The 17,528-nt window shown below is 40.3% G+C and overlaps 1 protein-coding gene across 1 annotated transcript; it reads right to left on the bottom strand.

The window, feature by feature from the left end:
* Positions 1-9,056: 9,056 nt before the first annotated feature.
* On the bottom strand, positions 9,057-12,066 carry LOC118794112 (homeobox protein Hox-B4a-like). The gene is made up of 2 exons (XM_036552273.1): positions 11,572-12,066; positions 9,057-10,772 (listed from the first exon to the last, which is right to left on the bottom strand). Exons 1-2 carry the CDS (start codon positions 11,993-11,995, stop codon positions 10,462-10,464), a joined length of 735 nt encoding a protein of 244 aa, XP_036408166.1. The 5' UTR covers positions 11,996-12,066; the 3' UTR covers positions 9,057-10,461.
* Between the last annotated feature and the right edge of the window lie 5,462 nt (positions 12,067-17,528).

Below are 17,528 nucleotides of genomic sequence, written 5' to 3'. Positions count from 1 at the left end.
AAGGGTAATCATTCCGCCATTAAGGTGAAGCAAAAAGACTTGGAAAAGCATTACACCCACTCTGAGCATCAAAACGACTAACACATTTGGCTAGTAGTAATAGCAGTAGTAGTAGTGGTCCTTTCATAATAATAACACCATTACAAATGCTACTAGCATTATCTGCTTGTCTAAGCAAATACTTCAGCTGCCCTTTGTCTAGAATCATCAAGCATCAAAGAAGCATTTTATGTTGCTGTATGTTATTATGCCAGGAGATATGACAAGGCTTTGTTGCTTTGGTGCTTTGTTGTACCCAGCTTATTTCGTGACTGATCCAAATTAAACAACATCTGCACGGTCAAATAAATTAATATCGCCCCCCTCTATTGCGATGTCGACACAACACTCTCCCCAAACAGATATGTGCCTTAATACACGATTTATTTCCTTTGTAACAACAAAGTTGTTTGTTTTAATTAGGCTTGGAAAATTAAAAGGGTGACGGGAATCCTTAACATTCGTTTTTTCTCTCTCTCTCTCATCGAAATCTTGACTGGGAAAAAGAATAACTAAAAATTCTCGTTCCGTGGTTTCATGCATGCTGTTGATGTGAATTTCAATCTGAAAGAGTGTCCTCAGTTCTCAGCAAAATATCACAAGCCGTGTTTGTGTTTGAACACCTATTTGTGTCCATGTGCTGTAATGTGGACAGTGCGCCTTTACCGTCGCATTTCCTCTGTCCCTACACGGCTGTTACTGTATCTGCACGGTTAATGCAGAGAAAATCAAAATGTAGCCTATAACGTGTACCCAAATGCACCAACGAGGACCAACGCGAATTTACAGTGCTTTGTCGCATTTTAAGCCATTTCATTAGAACACTGTTGGTAGACATGATGAAATAGAATCTGAACTAGACACTGTGTAGGCGGCTGGCTGCAAGGTCGCGTGTGAAACCACAAAGTGCTAAATGTGGCCGCTTGTTCAGTTCGCGTTGTATAGGGAAGAGCATACCGGTCAACTCTGCTTTGACTTGGTTTTTCAGTAAAACACAAACACACACACACACACACACGCACACACGCACACACACACACACACACACACACACACGCACGCACATACACACACACACGTCGAACGCACGCACATGTAGGCAAATCACAAAGCCATATTTATACACATGCCTATGTTTGACTGAGATGCATTTGTACAGGCCACGTTTATCAATCCGTGAAGAAGAACCTACTGCAGCTGCACTTCCAGAGAGCCGTTGGGGCTGTCTGTAATGCTGGGTTACACAGCCCAGAAGCTCAACAGGTAAAATACGAGCGAGGGCTGCTCGAAACCTTAAAGGACTTTTTTTTCATTCACAAAGACCCACCTCCTCTAATAAGAAAACCGTAAATGTATTAAAGAAACAAATGAGCTGGAGTAAAATAAATGGTTTGTATATGGAATTATTATTACTATTGTCATTGTTGTCACTTCTATTGTTTGTAGTAGTAATAGCAGTAGTAGCAGCAGCAGTTGCCGTAGAAGTAGTAGTACTATAAGCATATTTATTTATGTAGCTACTTATGAAGACCATGTGCACCTTAGGACAGGTTACAGCTCTGGGTAATTGAAAGAACCCACAGTAATATAAATCACAAATGGCACAGTCTGAAGACGCACCATTGATGCCCTTCTGTAAAACATGGCCTTTCCTCACTCCCCCCATCCTCCGAAACGAGTCTGGATATTGTTTTTGACAACGCCACCGGATATAGTCTGCGCCGAAAAATATACATTTTTAAAGTGATGCCCCTTGCAGCCGCGAACCATTAATATTTGATGGAAGTCGCGGAGTTACGCTAATTTTGCCACATAAGGGTTTACACTAGCCAGGTAGAGGGGAGGAGTCGGAGCCGGTAAAATAATTAATAATAAAATTAAGCATTCCCAAAACCAACAGCAGTATTTGTCTTATTTGTGCATTATTGTTATTGTTGCTACCGATGATAATGTTAATGCAATTTCATGCTATAGTTAATACGATAGTTGTCCTTAATAAACACACAATTTAAAAACATATCATTGTATGAATCTCATTGTCTTTGTGCACTGCACTTCAATACACTAACACTGCTGTCTTGGAGCGGCTATATTCATGTAAAGCATCTTGTACATGATCTGCAACTGACTGGAATAAGATGCATTTGCAGTGATGTATAAAAATACAATGCACTGACACATTATCCTCATTCAAAGAATATTTACTGATGCATGTTCTGTATATTCGGGCTCTCAGGCACACGGTAACACACGAGCACAATACAATGAAGGCAAGTACATTTGAAGAACATCTCCATCCCGATATATTTCCTACGTTGAAAAAGCCAACATATACATTCAACTACATGCGTTGTGCAATATAGCATAAAATTATAAGAATTCTCATGAAGCCGGCTTTATGAAGCTAGGTCCGGGTATGCCCCTTCCACTGCGGGACGATGATACTGGTCTGCCCTCACGCTTGTTTATAAACGAAATATGCGCTTAATCCTTCCTCTTCCTCTTTGTATTTTAGTTTGGAAGTTTTCTTCCAAACATAAAACTATAGTACATGAGACTTTACTGGCTGTGAATTACAGAAAATCTATCCGGCTCGTCTGTACTATTTTTATTCTACCTGGGGGTTCCCGTTTAGCCAAATATAAACAAATGCTTCCGTACTCGGCAATGGCATACGATTGAACCCAAAAGCGGTAGCTAGCGTTCATATTAATCCCTTATCCATTACTGTAAACCCTCCGCAACAATCAACAGGAGAGGTACAGCTGACTGAAGGCAGAAAAGCCGGGCGAAGTGCGAGGTCCAAAGACATTTCCTCCAAATCCCACCGTATCATCAATTGCCCATCATTTTCTCTGAGAAATGATTTATCGTGGACACGGCCATAAACAACACAACTCCCTCACAAATACACAATGGCAGCCGCGCCACCGATGACATATATTTCGCTATAAATCAACGAAAGTAGCTGGCGGAGAAAAGTGAAAAGGAGACAGAGACATGGAGGAAAAGGGAGATGAGAAGGGGACAGTGAATGTGACTTTTAAAACACATATGTAGTGATGTTAATGGAATACTATATGGACGGATGTCACATCGCATGTCTCGTGTTGCCACATCTGAAAATAAACAATGGGAAAGCTAGAGAATGTATGGAAATGCACAAGCACAGAGTAAAAGAATTTTCACATGGCTCTTTTGATACATTCACCAGAATATAACAAACAGAAAATAATTAATCTACATCTACGCACCAGGAACAGCGCAGCAGGCACTTGCGTTGAAATATAGGGCTGCCTTGTTCGCTATACTTACAATTTCACCAAGGCGAGACTGTCCACTCCAAAATTATTTTATTGCCGCCTCTGTGTGGCTCTCCCTCTCTTTTTCTCCACTATAAGGCTTGTTTTTAAAAGGACAGTTGAATTTCACGTCAGACACAGGGAGACCATGTCTGCGATATTCCTGACGAATACATATCTATTCTGCAACCTCTGCATTAATTATTTAATGAATCACGTGACCGCGAGGGGGATGGGGGTCTTCTCTGTGCAAGCTCGCAGATCCACTCTGACCTAACATTGAAGCCCCAAGCTCAAACTGCAATAAAAGAAAACAACGGGGACTACGCTATACGATCAGAATGTGCATTTTTCTTGTGCTTTACAACACGTTTGTGTCAAAAGGGGACGTATGGTGAGTTGCTGTGCAACGAAAGAAATTGTACTACCGAAGGAAAAAATAGCAGCAAATAAACCTGCCGTTGCTCGTTTTGTCTATTCGTTCCAACGAATTTTCTGTTTCTTTCAAGTATGAAATGTTTTCGATTGACTGAAAACATTCACGAATGCGATTGCTGTGGCACACATGCTGGTCAGTTTATTAGAGTTGCATACATTTTTGCTATTTTACCATAATAATTCTTTTTTGGGAACTGATGCGCCCTCTTTTAAACTAAAGTAAATAGGACGCAAATATGATGTTGTCTCCCTTTTAGTATCAGCAATAAACAACAATACAATTGTCATTATTAATAACATTATCCTGCACCACCCTGACAGCTGGTGGTGTTTCTGCAACAAATACTTAGCTTGCTGCCAGTACTCTTGTGTTGCTCACTTCTACCATGCAACCACACTTGCAAACAGTCATTTTGATCTGCGTCTGACTATATTCAAACTGGAAGGATGTGGAAGACAAAGAAATAAAACTGAGGACTCCAGACTCTGATATTTTAACCCAATTATACATGGGTTACAGAACCCCTCGGTTTAAGTGTTATTTGCGCTCAGACACACGCTATCCTCGCAAAGCGAAGGAGAGCCAGGTACAACAAGACAATGGGAAGGAATTGTATTAATCCTGCAGGGCGAGTACTGCAATTATAAGACCAATTCTTTCCTATGAGCAGCCAAGCCTTGGCATATCAGAACAATAGACCTAAGACAGTGTCCAAAAAAGAAAAAATAAAAGAAAGCGCCTCGTGGAGCATCCTGGAGGTCACACAATAGCTGGACTGGGTCTGCTTTTACGAAATTGCACGAGCTAGACCGGTAGCCATTGTGCTCCCCCCCTCCTCCACATCATCAACCATAAGCGATACAGCTCAAGGAATGAAATATGACACGCTGCACACTTCCCCCGTAGAAATATATTAGCAATTATCCAAACTACTCGAAACCAAAGTCAGCACGGTTAGATAAGCCTTTTGTCAGCGTTTCAAACTGGTGTGACCCTGTTGATACTTTTACAGTTGCGCAAAATGTTAGTAATGCGCTACTGAAATATACAGGCACAGCATGGAAGGTGAAAATATTCACTGACAGAACGTGTCACTTCTCATATTTCTGTTTTACAATCAACCAGCACGAAATTGCAGCACATTACGTAAGAAGGTTTAGGTTTTTGTCCTCACTACCACTACTTCTACTACTATTACTGCTTTATTATTATTATTATTATTGATGTTGTCGTTGATGATGTTTTTGGTGTTGCTGGCGATTGTTATTCTTATAAATTAGTATCACACTAAATAAACTATGGACATAAAACAGAAAAACTATTCCAGTCATAAATAAATGCCAGTTTCATCTAGAAAATGAAAAACCGCTATTTTAGCTCGATTATCCATACAGAAATACAGCAACAAAGGCCTACATATAAACATACGCTAGAAAAATCTAAAGAAACAATAACAGCACGCAAACCAGCCAAATTAGAACATTTGTGTCTCCGTACAACCATTATTGCTTTAGCAGTGCGGATAACGAAAATAATAACAGCAGTCATGGAAAAGGTTGGAATTTCATTCCCAAATCCCAGCTCAGGTAAATATAAATGGCTTTTAGTAAATGGCAAGTTTAGTGGTGAGGAGATAGCTTTACAGATTCGAACCTCCCTCCCTTTATTGTGGATCATAAATCTGTCAAAGCACATGCTGCGCATTGAAAAAAAAAATTAAATAATGTTTTGGCAAAGCATTCCGCGCTAGGCAAGTTCTTTCGGCTCACTCCAGTCTCTCTCCAGCTTATTACTTTACTCACAGCCAGGTTAAAATCATGCCAGCATTTAATGCGTTTTGCTGTTTTTTTTTTTTTTTTTCAAAACAGCCCAAATGTCATGCAGGTTTTGAAATGTTACAAGTGTTTACAAGTGGATGTTCAGTAGTTTTGTATCAGACCATTATATTATGATTATTTCAATATAACAAGAACAATAACCACAATAATAATAATAATAATAATAATAATGCCATACTAAACAAATATAAGAAATACTACCGTACTTTGCTGCAATTGAAATTGTATCAATCATCTAAAATAATATTGTCCAACAGCAGTGTTAACTGAGAGAACCCAAAGTCATACCAAAATCGCACTTTTAATTACGTATCATCCCCTCTCGTTTCTTATTTCACCAAAACTAAGCCTTGGTTTTTAATACAGGAAATGCAATTTCGTTTTCTTCAATCTGTTATTGTGCAAACAAACCAAAATAATCATGCCTTTAATACCCCTAAATAAATTAGCAATAATTCCACTAATGCCATCGGAGTGTTCCTTAACGCATTTAAGAAACAAGTAACATACCTCAGAAATCGACAACCCAACCCAAATATCCAACAGTATGGGTGAATAATTAATAGCACAGGGGTCACCTGTAACAGTGGTGCCCAGCATCATCAAAACTTGCCCTGCATCAAAACGAGCACGCTTTCGTGCACTACGCTATAGCGCGGGTCATAGATCTACATGCACCACACTGCGCTAACCCAGCACATCTTTTGAGAACTATTATTCAACAAAACTTGCGAGCTGTTGGCTTCGCTGTTGCGGGCTGTTTTGTGTCCTGTTGTTGGAAAGCGCAGGCCCCACAGCACCACAGCTATGTGGACCAACGGGTGCACGGTACACCACACAAGACCCAGTGATATGGTCTGGCAAAATATATGCCACGCATTTTGGAAAAGCCTCCAGACCCCGAGCCCAGGGTCAGTGCTGACGAAATGTGTACTCCGGGTCACACTGTATTACTGAGAAATAAAGGGGGGGGGGGGTAATAATAAATAAGACATTGAGTAATCTGCGTATTAAGACAAACAATGGATCAAATACTGAAAACTGAAGCGCTTCTGGTGTGAGTGGGTGAACGAGTGTAGCAACGCAAACGCGGCCGATCTTGACTTGTCAACCCTGCATTGTTATGACCAACCCGTTCCTGGTTTATGTTGGCAACATTACAGAGAGGTGTCCAGTCTAAGAGAAGGTCACGGGGTCCGGGGGGTCAGTCTGTGATTTCGCAACGGACCTAATCGCATAGAAAATGTGTCCCCTGGTTGAACTCCACTAGGTCATTCTGCTGTCCGTTGCAAACATCGATTTTTTTTCCCCGTCTTCCCCTCTCGCCCTTAGTATCATTAGTTTTATTTTTGCCATTTGTTTCTGCGCACGCACCACTCCACGCATCACGTCACACCACGCCACAGAGGGAGAGCCAAAACGGTTCACGCGAAACACCAACCTTTGCAACAACGTGAGAAGAGAGATTGATTCTTCAGGGTTAAACGCTGGTGAATGCCTTTCTGCGGCATGCACGCTCACTCAACGAAACACACAAGCACAGCCGCATTACAGGGTAGATTTGTTAGAAATAGTTCGTTTCATCAAAATCGCCCCTAGTCTGTTTAAAAAGCAGCCATCCATTCTCACAGTTTCGATCCTTATCTGAATAATTGGCCCTAAATGTTTTGCTCCAAATCGAATCGCACTTCCAACATGTGGCCTTTTACAATAAACGTCTTATTCATCTCTCAGCCAACCAATGACAAATGTAAAATGTGGATCTGGAAAAGACAAAAAGATAGGCCCACAGAAAAGCCTGACTCATCGACTATTCTCACCAAAGGCTTAACACTGATTTAATGTATCCCCACGAAGCAGTTGATCAAGTATCAATAACTATGGCGTCATTTGGTGCTAAGAAAAATAATTTCGTTAGAATATCAAGGAAAACACAATTCACACGCATTGCCAATTCTCAAGCTGTAGGACAGCTGAGCTACGAAAGCCCCTGGTCATAAAACCGCATTCCCTCCCTAACCAAATGCGTTTCTGGTAGCTGACTGTGAAACCTGGGCCATAAAGCAATAAAATCCAACAGTAAAACCAACAAAAGCTCTTACCTCTACGGCTTCCATCCTCTCTCCTCCGACCGGTTTGACTTGTGTTAGCATTTAGGCGGATTTTCACAGAAAAAAAAAAAAGTTTTCTTAAGGCATGACTTGGTAAGGAGTGAGGGATGAAGAAAAAAGAAAAAAACATCGAGTGTCTTCCAAGGCTTCTCTTGCCTCCTGGCAGAGGGGTCCGTCCAGATTTGCTGCTGAATAACAATAGAAGAGAAACGGTATTTAAAGAAAAGGAGTGATTAATGATTTTTTTCCTTTAGAATCCTCGCATTTTTTCGACTCTATCTACAAATAACGGCTGTGAACTTTTGGCTCTATTGAAATTTGTTCACTTTGTATTCACCCATCTGCGACAGAGGTTTTGATCTGGGGCCTAAGAATAGAACTCCTAGGTGTATATTGTGTGTGATGCCACACACATACATCTGCTTTACCAGCTATAAGGCAGTGGACCCTTTCATGAAGGGACATATGTGCACGTACCCATGTAGATGTTACTTGATATTTAAACAGATATTGCCAAAATTATAAAATAGCCTGTTAAGACATGAATCAAGCAATGAAATTTGCTTGAAGATTTCAACAAGATACAAAAAATAAATGCGAAATGTTTTCACCTTCGAAGCTTGTGGTTTTATTTCTCGAACAAAATCGGTTTTATTTCTCGAACAAAGTTGCGATGTACATTGCAGACACACCACCTCAAACACCCAGCAGAGACAAAAGACCGAACAAATGAGGTCATCATAAATGTTCCTTTACATATCGTCGGAACCCATGGCATTCGTTGAATTTCAAGAGCATTTTGATAAAAAAAAAAAACTAAGGAGAGAAGCAGATAAATGGACAGCGAAGGCAAAATGGCAGGGGCCGCGCTGGATGATACCAACGATCCCAAAGTAATAGACCATCTTTTCTGTGCCACGGAATGCTAGCAAACCAATTTGAGGCCACACTTTTGTTTAGAGTTCTACGCGGCACAGCAAATGTTATTTTTCTCCTATATTTTCAATACTTGTTCCAAGAAAGTAAATGAAAATTAATATATGAGGTACGCCTCACAAAAGAAGTCATTTGTCTTCTTGATTATCTATTTGGTTGTCAGGGTTTGAGCTATGGCACCGGCCCGCTTCTTTGTAACATAAAAATACACAGAACCTGCAAAGCACGGAGAAACAGCTGTGCAAAATTACAGCCATTAATGCGAGTGATGCTTTAACTAGCAAACTATTAAACTTTTTAAAAGCTGGCGTTCTTGACTGCACTGTTCTCACAGCTTCAAGCAATCACCAAAATAAATGGACAGCAGACTAAATCGGAAAGTCGGGTTTTGGGTTTATAAAGAGACAATGCGCAATGCAGGAAGATTATTTGTATCCAGACGATGTAAGTCACGGTTAAGAAGGCCTCAAGGTCTTACGACACGTATACATCAACAGGAAACAGTTTTTTTTTAAATACATGTCTTGCCAACAAGAGAACATCTCCATAGAGCAAAACATTTCAGCTTTAGGGTGGAAAAAGGGGCACAGACAGGAACAGAAGGACAGGACACGCGGACGGGAAAGGGTGTTTTTTTTTTATTTATACTATCCCTATTTACAAATATTAAGGTAGATACACGAAGAACAAGAAGATAAAGACCGACATTCTATTAAGGGAGGGAAATAACATTTCTGATATAATCTGTAGCAAAATTCTCCTTTGGAATATAAAGGGGGCAAATAAAAAATGAATTAACCAAAACAGAGTGCGCGCGTTTTTATGTGCTGAAAAAAAGATGAGAGAGACAGAGGGAGAAGAAAAATATTATTTTTGTTTCAGTCATGCAATATACGCAGCTTTGTATGTCATAGACCTGGGCACACATTTGCTTAAACTACATTTGACTTAAAAGGTATGAATAAGTACTACTTCCGTGTGCTCGCCAGGAAAATCGATTGAAATTGAAGCGGTGGCTTCATAACACAAGACAAAAACATTTAACATAATCACAAATTGAGGTAATAAAATGCCAAAGTGTGTAATTCACTGCGATGTTAAAACGCAGGGGGTTCTCCAGGGCAATTGGTTCTTCCTCGTTTAAGTTCGCCTCACTTTTGAAAAGCAAGCATTTGCTGGCTTTTTTTTTGGTTTCAATAACCTCCGCACTTTTTCTCATCTCCATTTTAAATGCACCAATTAATGAAAGCGTACACAGGTAAACAAGTCTCTCCCCCCAAAAAACGAGCTGGAATTCACAAGCATTGTCAGGCCAGGCTTATTGACAGAGCTTTCGCAAACTAGAACAAAACACACACTCCGAAACCCCAATGATTCGTTTAAACTCTTTTGCTTTCGCTGTTGTTAAGGAGCATCAAAACGGAATAGAAAAAAACATCTCCTCTTGACGAACCAAGGGGTCATTTATAAGTACAACGTTCGACGTCGAGGTAATGGCAGGCCTACGGTTCATCCTTTGTACCGTAGAGTAAACATGACAAATGGGTCTGCGTTTGGCGTGATTAAAGATGAAACACGGATCCATCTTCACCAAATCTGAACGATGCTATCTGCTGCATTCTGCTTTAATGGAGGGAAAGACAGGAGGAGAAGAGTGCAAAAAAAGGAGTGGATGGGGGGGGCATAAAAACACATATTCGTGTCTAAGTTCAGTCTTCACCCCCGTTTATTTCATAAATATAGTCGTTTTCGTGTGTCTGAGGTCCTCCGATACTGAGGTGTTGGGGCACCGAGGGCTATAAGCTCGAAGGAGGTCCACAGGTTCTGTTCTGAGAGTTCCCTTGTGACTGGCTGTCGCCTGTGCTCGAGTTAGTGGACCTGATTTTGGTATTGGGCAACTTGTGGTCTTTTTTCCATTTCATTCGTCGGTTCTGAAACCATATTTTTATTTGTCGTTCGGAGAGGCAGAGAGTGTGGGCGATCTCCACCCTGCGTCTCCGGGTCAGATAGCGGTTGTAGTGGAACTCCTTCTCCAGCTCGAGGACCTGCTGTCTCGTGTAGGCTGTCCGAGACCGCTTGGGCTCCCCCCCAGTATAATTTTGATTCACTGTGGACAAGACAGTAAAATATTTACTCAACGATTAAAGTGAACAAAGACTATGCACATTTTATCAATAAAATCCACCGAACAGGAACACGTTCGTAGTATGTTTGCTGATCCTTCAAAGGAAAAGCACAGTTCTAGCTGTTTTCACGGGCAAATGATTCTATGTAGACCCTGACTGGACGTAAACATCGGTCTAAGACTTCAAACCCTATCGCCCACATTCAGTGTAACATTGTATTGCACAGAATTCATCTCTGACAGCTCATAAGAAAATTGTCTTACACCATGGAATACGTTCTAATAAGCGCTGACCTTAAAGCTGCGTGTTTCCATGCGCTGCACTCTTTTCAGCAACATACTAATATAACCGTGACTCACTAACCGACCCGTTTCGTACTTTTAACATTAGTGTTATCGCCACGAAAATTATTTAGCTTCCATAAACTTTCCCACGAACAACAGAAAATTGACAGAGGCTGCAAGTTTATGCATCCAACCACTTAAATGCATATTAAAAACACATAAAACTTAACTCATGGTTTGCCAGAGTCGTAAAATTCCTTCCAGTAAGAAATTAGAAGAGGAAGGTTGCATAGACTTCAAAGGTATTTGGCCAAGAAGTGTAATAAAAATTTATGGAGGGTGTAATTATACTGCCCTGCGAAAAGCCGATCGTAAATCTCGACCAAGGGCTTATTCACAAGGGGAGCAATACACTTACTGCCGGACATTCCGCTTTCCACACTAGGTGGAATAAACGCACGTAAGACCCTGAGTAGGAGAAGTTAGCAGCACTTACCGATGTTTACATGGACTTTTTTCATCCAGGGGTAAATCACGGGATCTTTACACGAGCTAGAAGAAGAGTTGCTTTGGTTGACGGAGTTTTGACCGCACGCAGGCGGAGGGCTTGGGGTTACGGAGTGGCAATGATGGTTTGTCTCAGGGAGCTGAGTTGAGAGTCCGGTCTGGGGGAGGATCGGAGCCCTTGGAGACATCACTACCGCGGGATGCCCAGGACCCTGGCACGGTGTGTAAGGCGGGTCGGTGCAGCCCGACCGCTGGTGGTACATCGGTTCATCTTGGAACGCAGGCTCTCTCCTTTGAGCGCTGTAGTAGTCCGGAGAGTGGCTGGGTAGGTAGTCATTCTGCGAATATTCCTCGCAGGGAGGAAACTTCGGGTCCACATAGTTGGAGTTGATCAAAAAGGAACTCATGGCCATTAATTTCTTTGAATTGCACACAAAATATACTAAAATTTATTGCTGTTCCTTTACTCGTTTTCCTGTTTCGTAAAACCCTCCTACTTTCTGTCAAGTGAACAAAGTTAAGAATCCATGTGACACCAGGAGCCAATGGTGTGGTTCCCTTCGATTCCCGGATAAGGAAATGGGATTACGCATAGCAGCGCCTATGCAACATCTGAGTTCGTTACGTTCAGATTTTGCTTACTTTTAGTCTGTTCGCACGTTTACTGTAAGCAGGCGACAAAATCGAAACAACAACAAAGACGAAACGAAAAAATTCACCTTATTCAACAGCATATCCTTCAGTCAGTGCGAGATCGGCTCAAGCAACGGTACATCCCCTTTTTCTATTAATTAACGAATCGGGACGGCTGCATACCGTGTCCCGGTGTTGAAATTTTATATATACTATATATACACACATTTGACCAGCTTTATTGGAACTAGACACAAAGGCAATACATTGTAGTGTAGCTGCCATGGCCCCAACGTTTATAAATGTCAGTGGTGGTGAGAGAATAGCCTTAACAGCGCATAGGCGAACCTTGTCAGAGATAAATCAGAGCTTGTTTACGATCGATAGAAAATTCATCTACTAATTCGGGTTACCGAGCCTTCTAAATCACAGCAAGACCGTTTCGTCCACGGCCAAGCCCTTACGCGCAAATGGTGCACATCTATACAAATAGGTTATGTATGCATCAGGTACCATTATCGTACAAAAATTAAAGTCAGTCGTATTTTAATATCGATATTATAAGAAACAGATTAGTAATATTCACAGGACGTTAATACCACAGTGAAAAGTAGTACGTCTGTCTATTTAACAATCGAAATATGTGCACAGGTCAGAGAAAAGAACAGAAAAAACACACACAAATGCACTTTTTGAAAGTTCACTTCTCTAAAACTCAACAAAAAAGCCCAGCTTCACCGTCATAACTAAGATCCCCCTGGTTACTTTTCATTCGTACGTTTACGCAAAAGCAAATGTCAGCAATAGAATAGTACAATTTAAAAAGTGAAAATGACGACCACTTCTGTTGGGCATTCCATACTGGCGTAGTGTATGTATCAACTACATACTCCCCTAGATACGAATTTGTGACCGAGTGTCAGTTCACACAAATTCGGATCTACAGGGTATATATAGATGACAGTTATTCTCTGGCATCTGAAGAAAGGTGCTCACCTGGACTGTACAGTGTGACTTTCAAAACACGGTGTTCCTCAGTTGAATGCTTCCTCGGGTATATTTGTAGCCCAGTCATAGATAAATAAAAGTCACGTCATCATGTGGGAAATTTACTTTACAAATTTATATTTCCGTTTCTAAGAACATAACAAAAAATGTGCAATAGCGCCATGTGCGCTATTTGCTTTAAATGCACATTTCTGTAAAAGAACGTACCCAAAACTAAATATACAAGATTCCTAAACTAATGTCTTCAATCAAAGGTACAAATTCTGCATAGGTTTACATTTCAGCAAGGAAAATACGCCGTCAGCCCGACATACAGTCAATCGAAGTGTACAACGACCATCCAGCAAGTAAAGTGCTGAGGTGAAGTCGATGCTATATGCTGTTCTTCCTCTGCAGTTAGCTGTTAAGGGAAAAAAAGTTGCACATTTAAAACAGATAGAAGAGGGAGTTAGAAAAAGAGGAGAGAAGCTCGAGCAAAGCGTGAAATAAAACATGTGGCCTTTATGGCAGGGTCCTTTTTTGTTTACGGCTCTCCTGCACCCGCGATCAAACACAGCCGGTATCCGGCGATAGGGGTATAAAGCAATAAAATATGCACACAGAGGAAGAAATCAGAAATCTTTTCACATCCTCAAAGCGCCAGAACAGTATTTATGACTTTTTTCGCAACTTCGTTCTAACTTAAAGGAGGCTGCTAGCAATCCGGTGAATTTAAACAGTTCGTCTCTTTTTTAGGCCGCTTAGGGCTCTTATATGGAGTGGAAGGTACAGCTTCCACATAGTCAGCATACGCTCCGTCGAAAGCTGTCAAATTAAGGTAAGAATTTCCTCGGTCCATTTTAAAACAACACTAATATTGACGAGGTTAGGTATCTGTTCTTTTGTTATTAGTCTGTATATTAAGCTTTCAAAAAGTGCAACCTAAATAAAACAAGACAGTAAAATATTTGGTTCTCAAATATATGGAAGCAGCACCATAAAATTGTTAAAACATATCATAAGCGTTAAAATTCAACAGAAATATCTGAAATAGGAATTAATAATAAAAGAAATAAAATTGAAAACGACGTGACTTTTTGTATTGTACAGACACGACAACAGCAGCCTAAGCAATGGCCTCTTAACCTCTTAACGATTTTTATAAGCTATGTGTTTTTCTCAAATTTGAAAACTTTACAAAATTCCCACAAATTCTATTTTCTCAGGGTGTCAAAGCAGAGAACCACTGGTAATATTTAAATCCTCCGCCGTTCTTCGTATGAATATATTGTTTGATGTATTGTCAATCTTGAATTGAAATGATAAGTAATAATTGCAGCGGAAATTATTACATTCAGATTTTTATTTATTAATAACATTCTACGGGTTTTCACGGGTATATCATTTTAATAACACATTTCAATGTAAATTTAATTCCCTTTCAATGCATTTAAATCTTAGTATTGTTGTTTAACAGCCATCCCTGCATAGTAGCCATTTTACTAGGTATTATTAGTATTATTATTATTATTATTATTATGATTATTGTGAATGCTTCAGATCTATTAAACGAATAGTGAACATGCGGTTATTTTAACATGTGTTTATAACAAATGTTAGGCCATTATGAACGAATGCATAACACAGTAAGGTCAGCAAATACAAAAGATTCAACCAATGTTAACGAAAAAATAGATTCTAATGTTTGTAGGCAATATAATTTGCTGAAAAAAAAATAACAAAGAGGACGATATTATGAAAATCACCAGCACCCCTAGCGTTTACACAAAATATGCGGCCTGTTTTATTCCAACATAGGCCTTGACAATACGATGTAAACAACAATTTCCAAATTATAATTTGCAGTAGTCCCCTCTGTCCCCGTGTCTTCTTCCTTCGTTTGTTACGTTATCACGTGCTTGTCTATAAGTTGTACTTATTTTAACCGTTCATGGTGGAAAGGTGGAAAGCTTTGTGGGGAGAAAGTGAAAGCGTTATCCACACGGTCTATTCTAATGCTCCCTTTACAGACATAGGTAATGCCACGGGTTCCTAACCAAGCTGGGAAAATGCAGCCCAAATGCCTCCAATTCAGACATCCACTCCCTAACTCTTTCACGCCCCACAATCCCCGACCTTGCTTTCACCCCAAAACCGTCGCTTCAAAACAGCAGAGGGAACCGAGCCCTTTAAAGAGTAAGGTGTGCAAACTAGGACGCAATATAGAATCAGGACTGAGACCGACATAAAACAGTAAATAAATCGATCATCATCACACCAGAAGCCAAAACATCGCTCATATAACTGCAATACATTTCACTAACTCGTTAATGAAAGGGGGTTGGGGTTGTCATGGATCTGCTGCAGTGTTCAGCACGTGGTCTTCCCAGGCAAGCACCTGCTGTAGACCAGAACGATATGTAAATCAAGCACCAAATTTCTACTTACTCTCTTCCTTCGCATATTTCAGGTCGCGACTCCCCCGTCTTTCACCTTCTGCACATGTTACGGGGCTCGACTCCGGTTATTGTCGTTTCCAATCATTCTTTTTTTCCCGTACCGCGAGCCTTGGCCCCTCTCTTTTCTCTCGCGCCACAGGTTTTGACCTCCCCGTGATACCTTAAACACATCAAGCTCCCCCTCAGCGTCGCTCGTACCAATTCTGCTCACACAGCTTCGGTGGATAGAAACACGGACATAAAAATCTTGTCAGACACATACTGACACATAACTCGCATCTACCGAAAGAGAAAGAAAGTAAAAAGACTGTGCCGCACGAGGCACCTTCAGCCAACCGAATGCGTTCACTCCACAGTCGCCTTAATATTGCAGTGGTGGCCAGAAGCGCTATTTCCCATGCTAAAAATACACAATACCCCGCAACAATTCTCAACGTGACAAACCGTCAGGTGCTCTGGGGGGATTTCGTAGTGAAGTCACAAGTTTTCGTATTAATCTCATAGTTTTGGCAGTCTTTGTTAAACAGCTAGGCGTGTCGTGAGTCCCAGTACATTTTAATATTTGTAAGACGCGCTGACCTGTGTTTCACCCCTTTTCTGGGTCCCTCTCACTGGCCACTTCTATAGTAATGCATGCATAGCTTGCCTGGTCATTTTGAATTGTGCCCAGGTCATTACTTTGAAGAAAAATGGCTAGGAAGGGGGGAGGGTCATTCAAAACAGCCACCCGAGCCTGAAAAACAGCTCAAGCGTATTCCTTCATTTTCTTTGTTGCATTAATATTTCTCTTATCAAACTGGATAGCTAAAATGCGCGCTCAATATACCGTGATATTTCATGCAATCAGCAATACAGTAAAAACTGTGGGACATCAGAAAATAGGATATATTTGTATTTTATTTCGAGATGTCATTAAACACATTTTGTTTGCGTAATTTATCCCTTATGTCTGCGGCACGATTTATGCATTATATTCGTATTGTCAAAGAAGTAGCAAGTGTCCGATCTCTAAATATTTTATAAAACTAGACACTGAACATGTTTGTTACCTGTGTAGATTTGTTTGGGTGTTTTTGGTCATTCGAGGAGAATCACCAAAGGCCATGGCTATATATGTTTGAAAATAACTGCGATATATTTCACGCACAAAGAATATCATCCGTAAATCTTTAAATCATCGAAATATGCTTCAAATTCTTCGATTTTAATTTTTGTAGATTGATTACTCTGAGAAATCCGGAGAAAAATTAATGAGTTGTAATCGTTTTGGAATCATAGAGCTACAGATATTAAAATTCATGGTGGTTCTCTGCCAGGCAACGGTACAGGTTACAATGGAATCAAAATTAATGCAGTGACCTCAGAATGAACTCCAAATGGGACGTGTTTCCAGTACAATGGTTCTCCATTTATGTACACTGTTCTACAAACAGCGACCCGACCAGAATCGCATCGTTCTATACTGCTAGCTTTTCACCAATTCTATGATGGTAAAGAAGCAATTTATGTTGTGATTTATTTATTTCTGTCCATGTCTGTACGTTCTCCTTTCTGGCTGTTCTGCGACCACGAAATCCAGCATATTGCATGGAAAGAACAATTAGATTTGTCCAAAGCATTTAAGAACATATACTAATTTATGTAATTTTATATATTTTTATTGTTGTGTTTTTATTTATTCTATTATTATTTTTCTGGCATTCACATTCCCATATTCAAGTCATATCGAATATATTGAGAAGATGTTGCCGCAAAATTTGTAGAGACGTTATTTCATATCTGCAATGTAGTTAGTATGTTAATACACGAACAAAATCATGTAGAGTGCTATCAGCGCTCCATTAACGCATATACTTCATGGTATTTA

The sequence above is a fragment of the Megalops cyprinoides genome, chromosome 19 (genome assembly GCF_013368585.1).
Source record: "Megalops cyprinoides isolate fMegCyp1 chromosome 19, fMegCyp1.pri, whole genome shotgun sequence".
NCBI lineage: Eukaryota > Metazoa > Chordata > Actinopteri > Elopiformes > Megalopidae > Megalops > Megalops cyprinoides.
The sequence above is the reverse complement of the archived record's forward strand: the minus strand, read 5'-3'. Positions and strand labels throughout refer to the sequence as shown.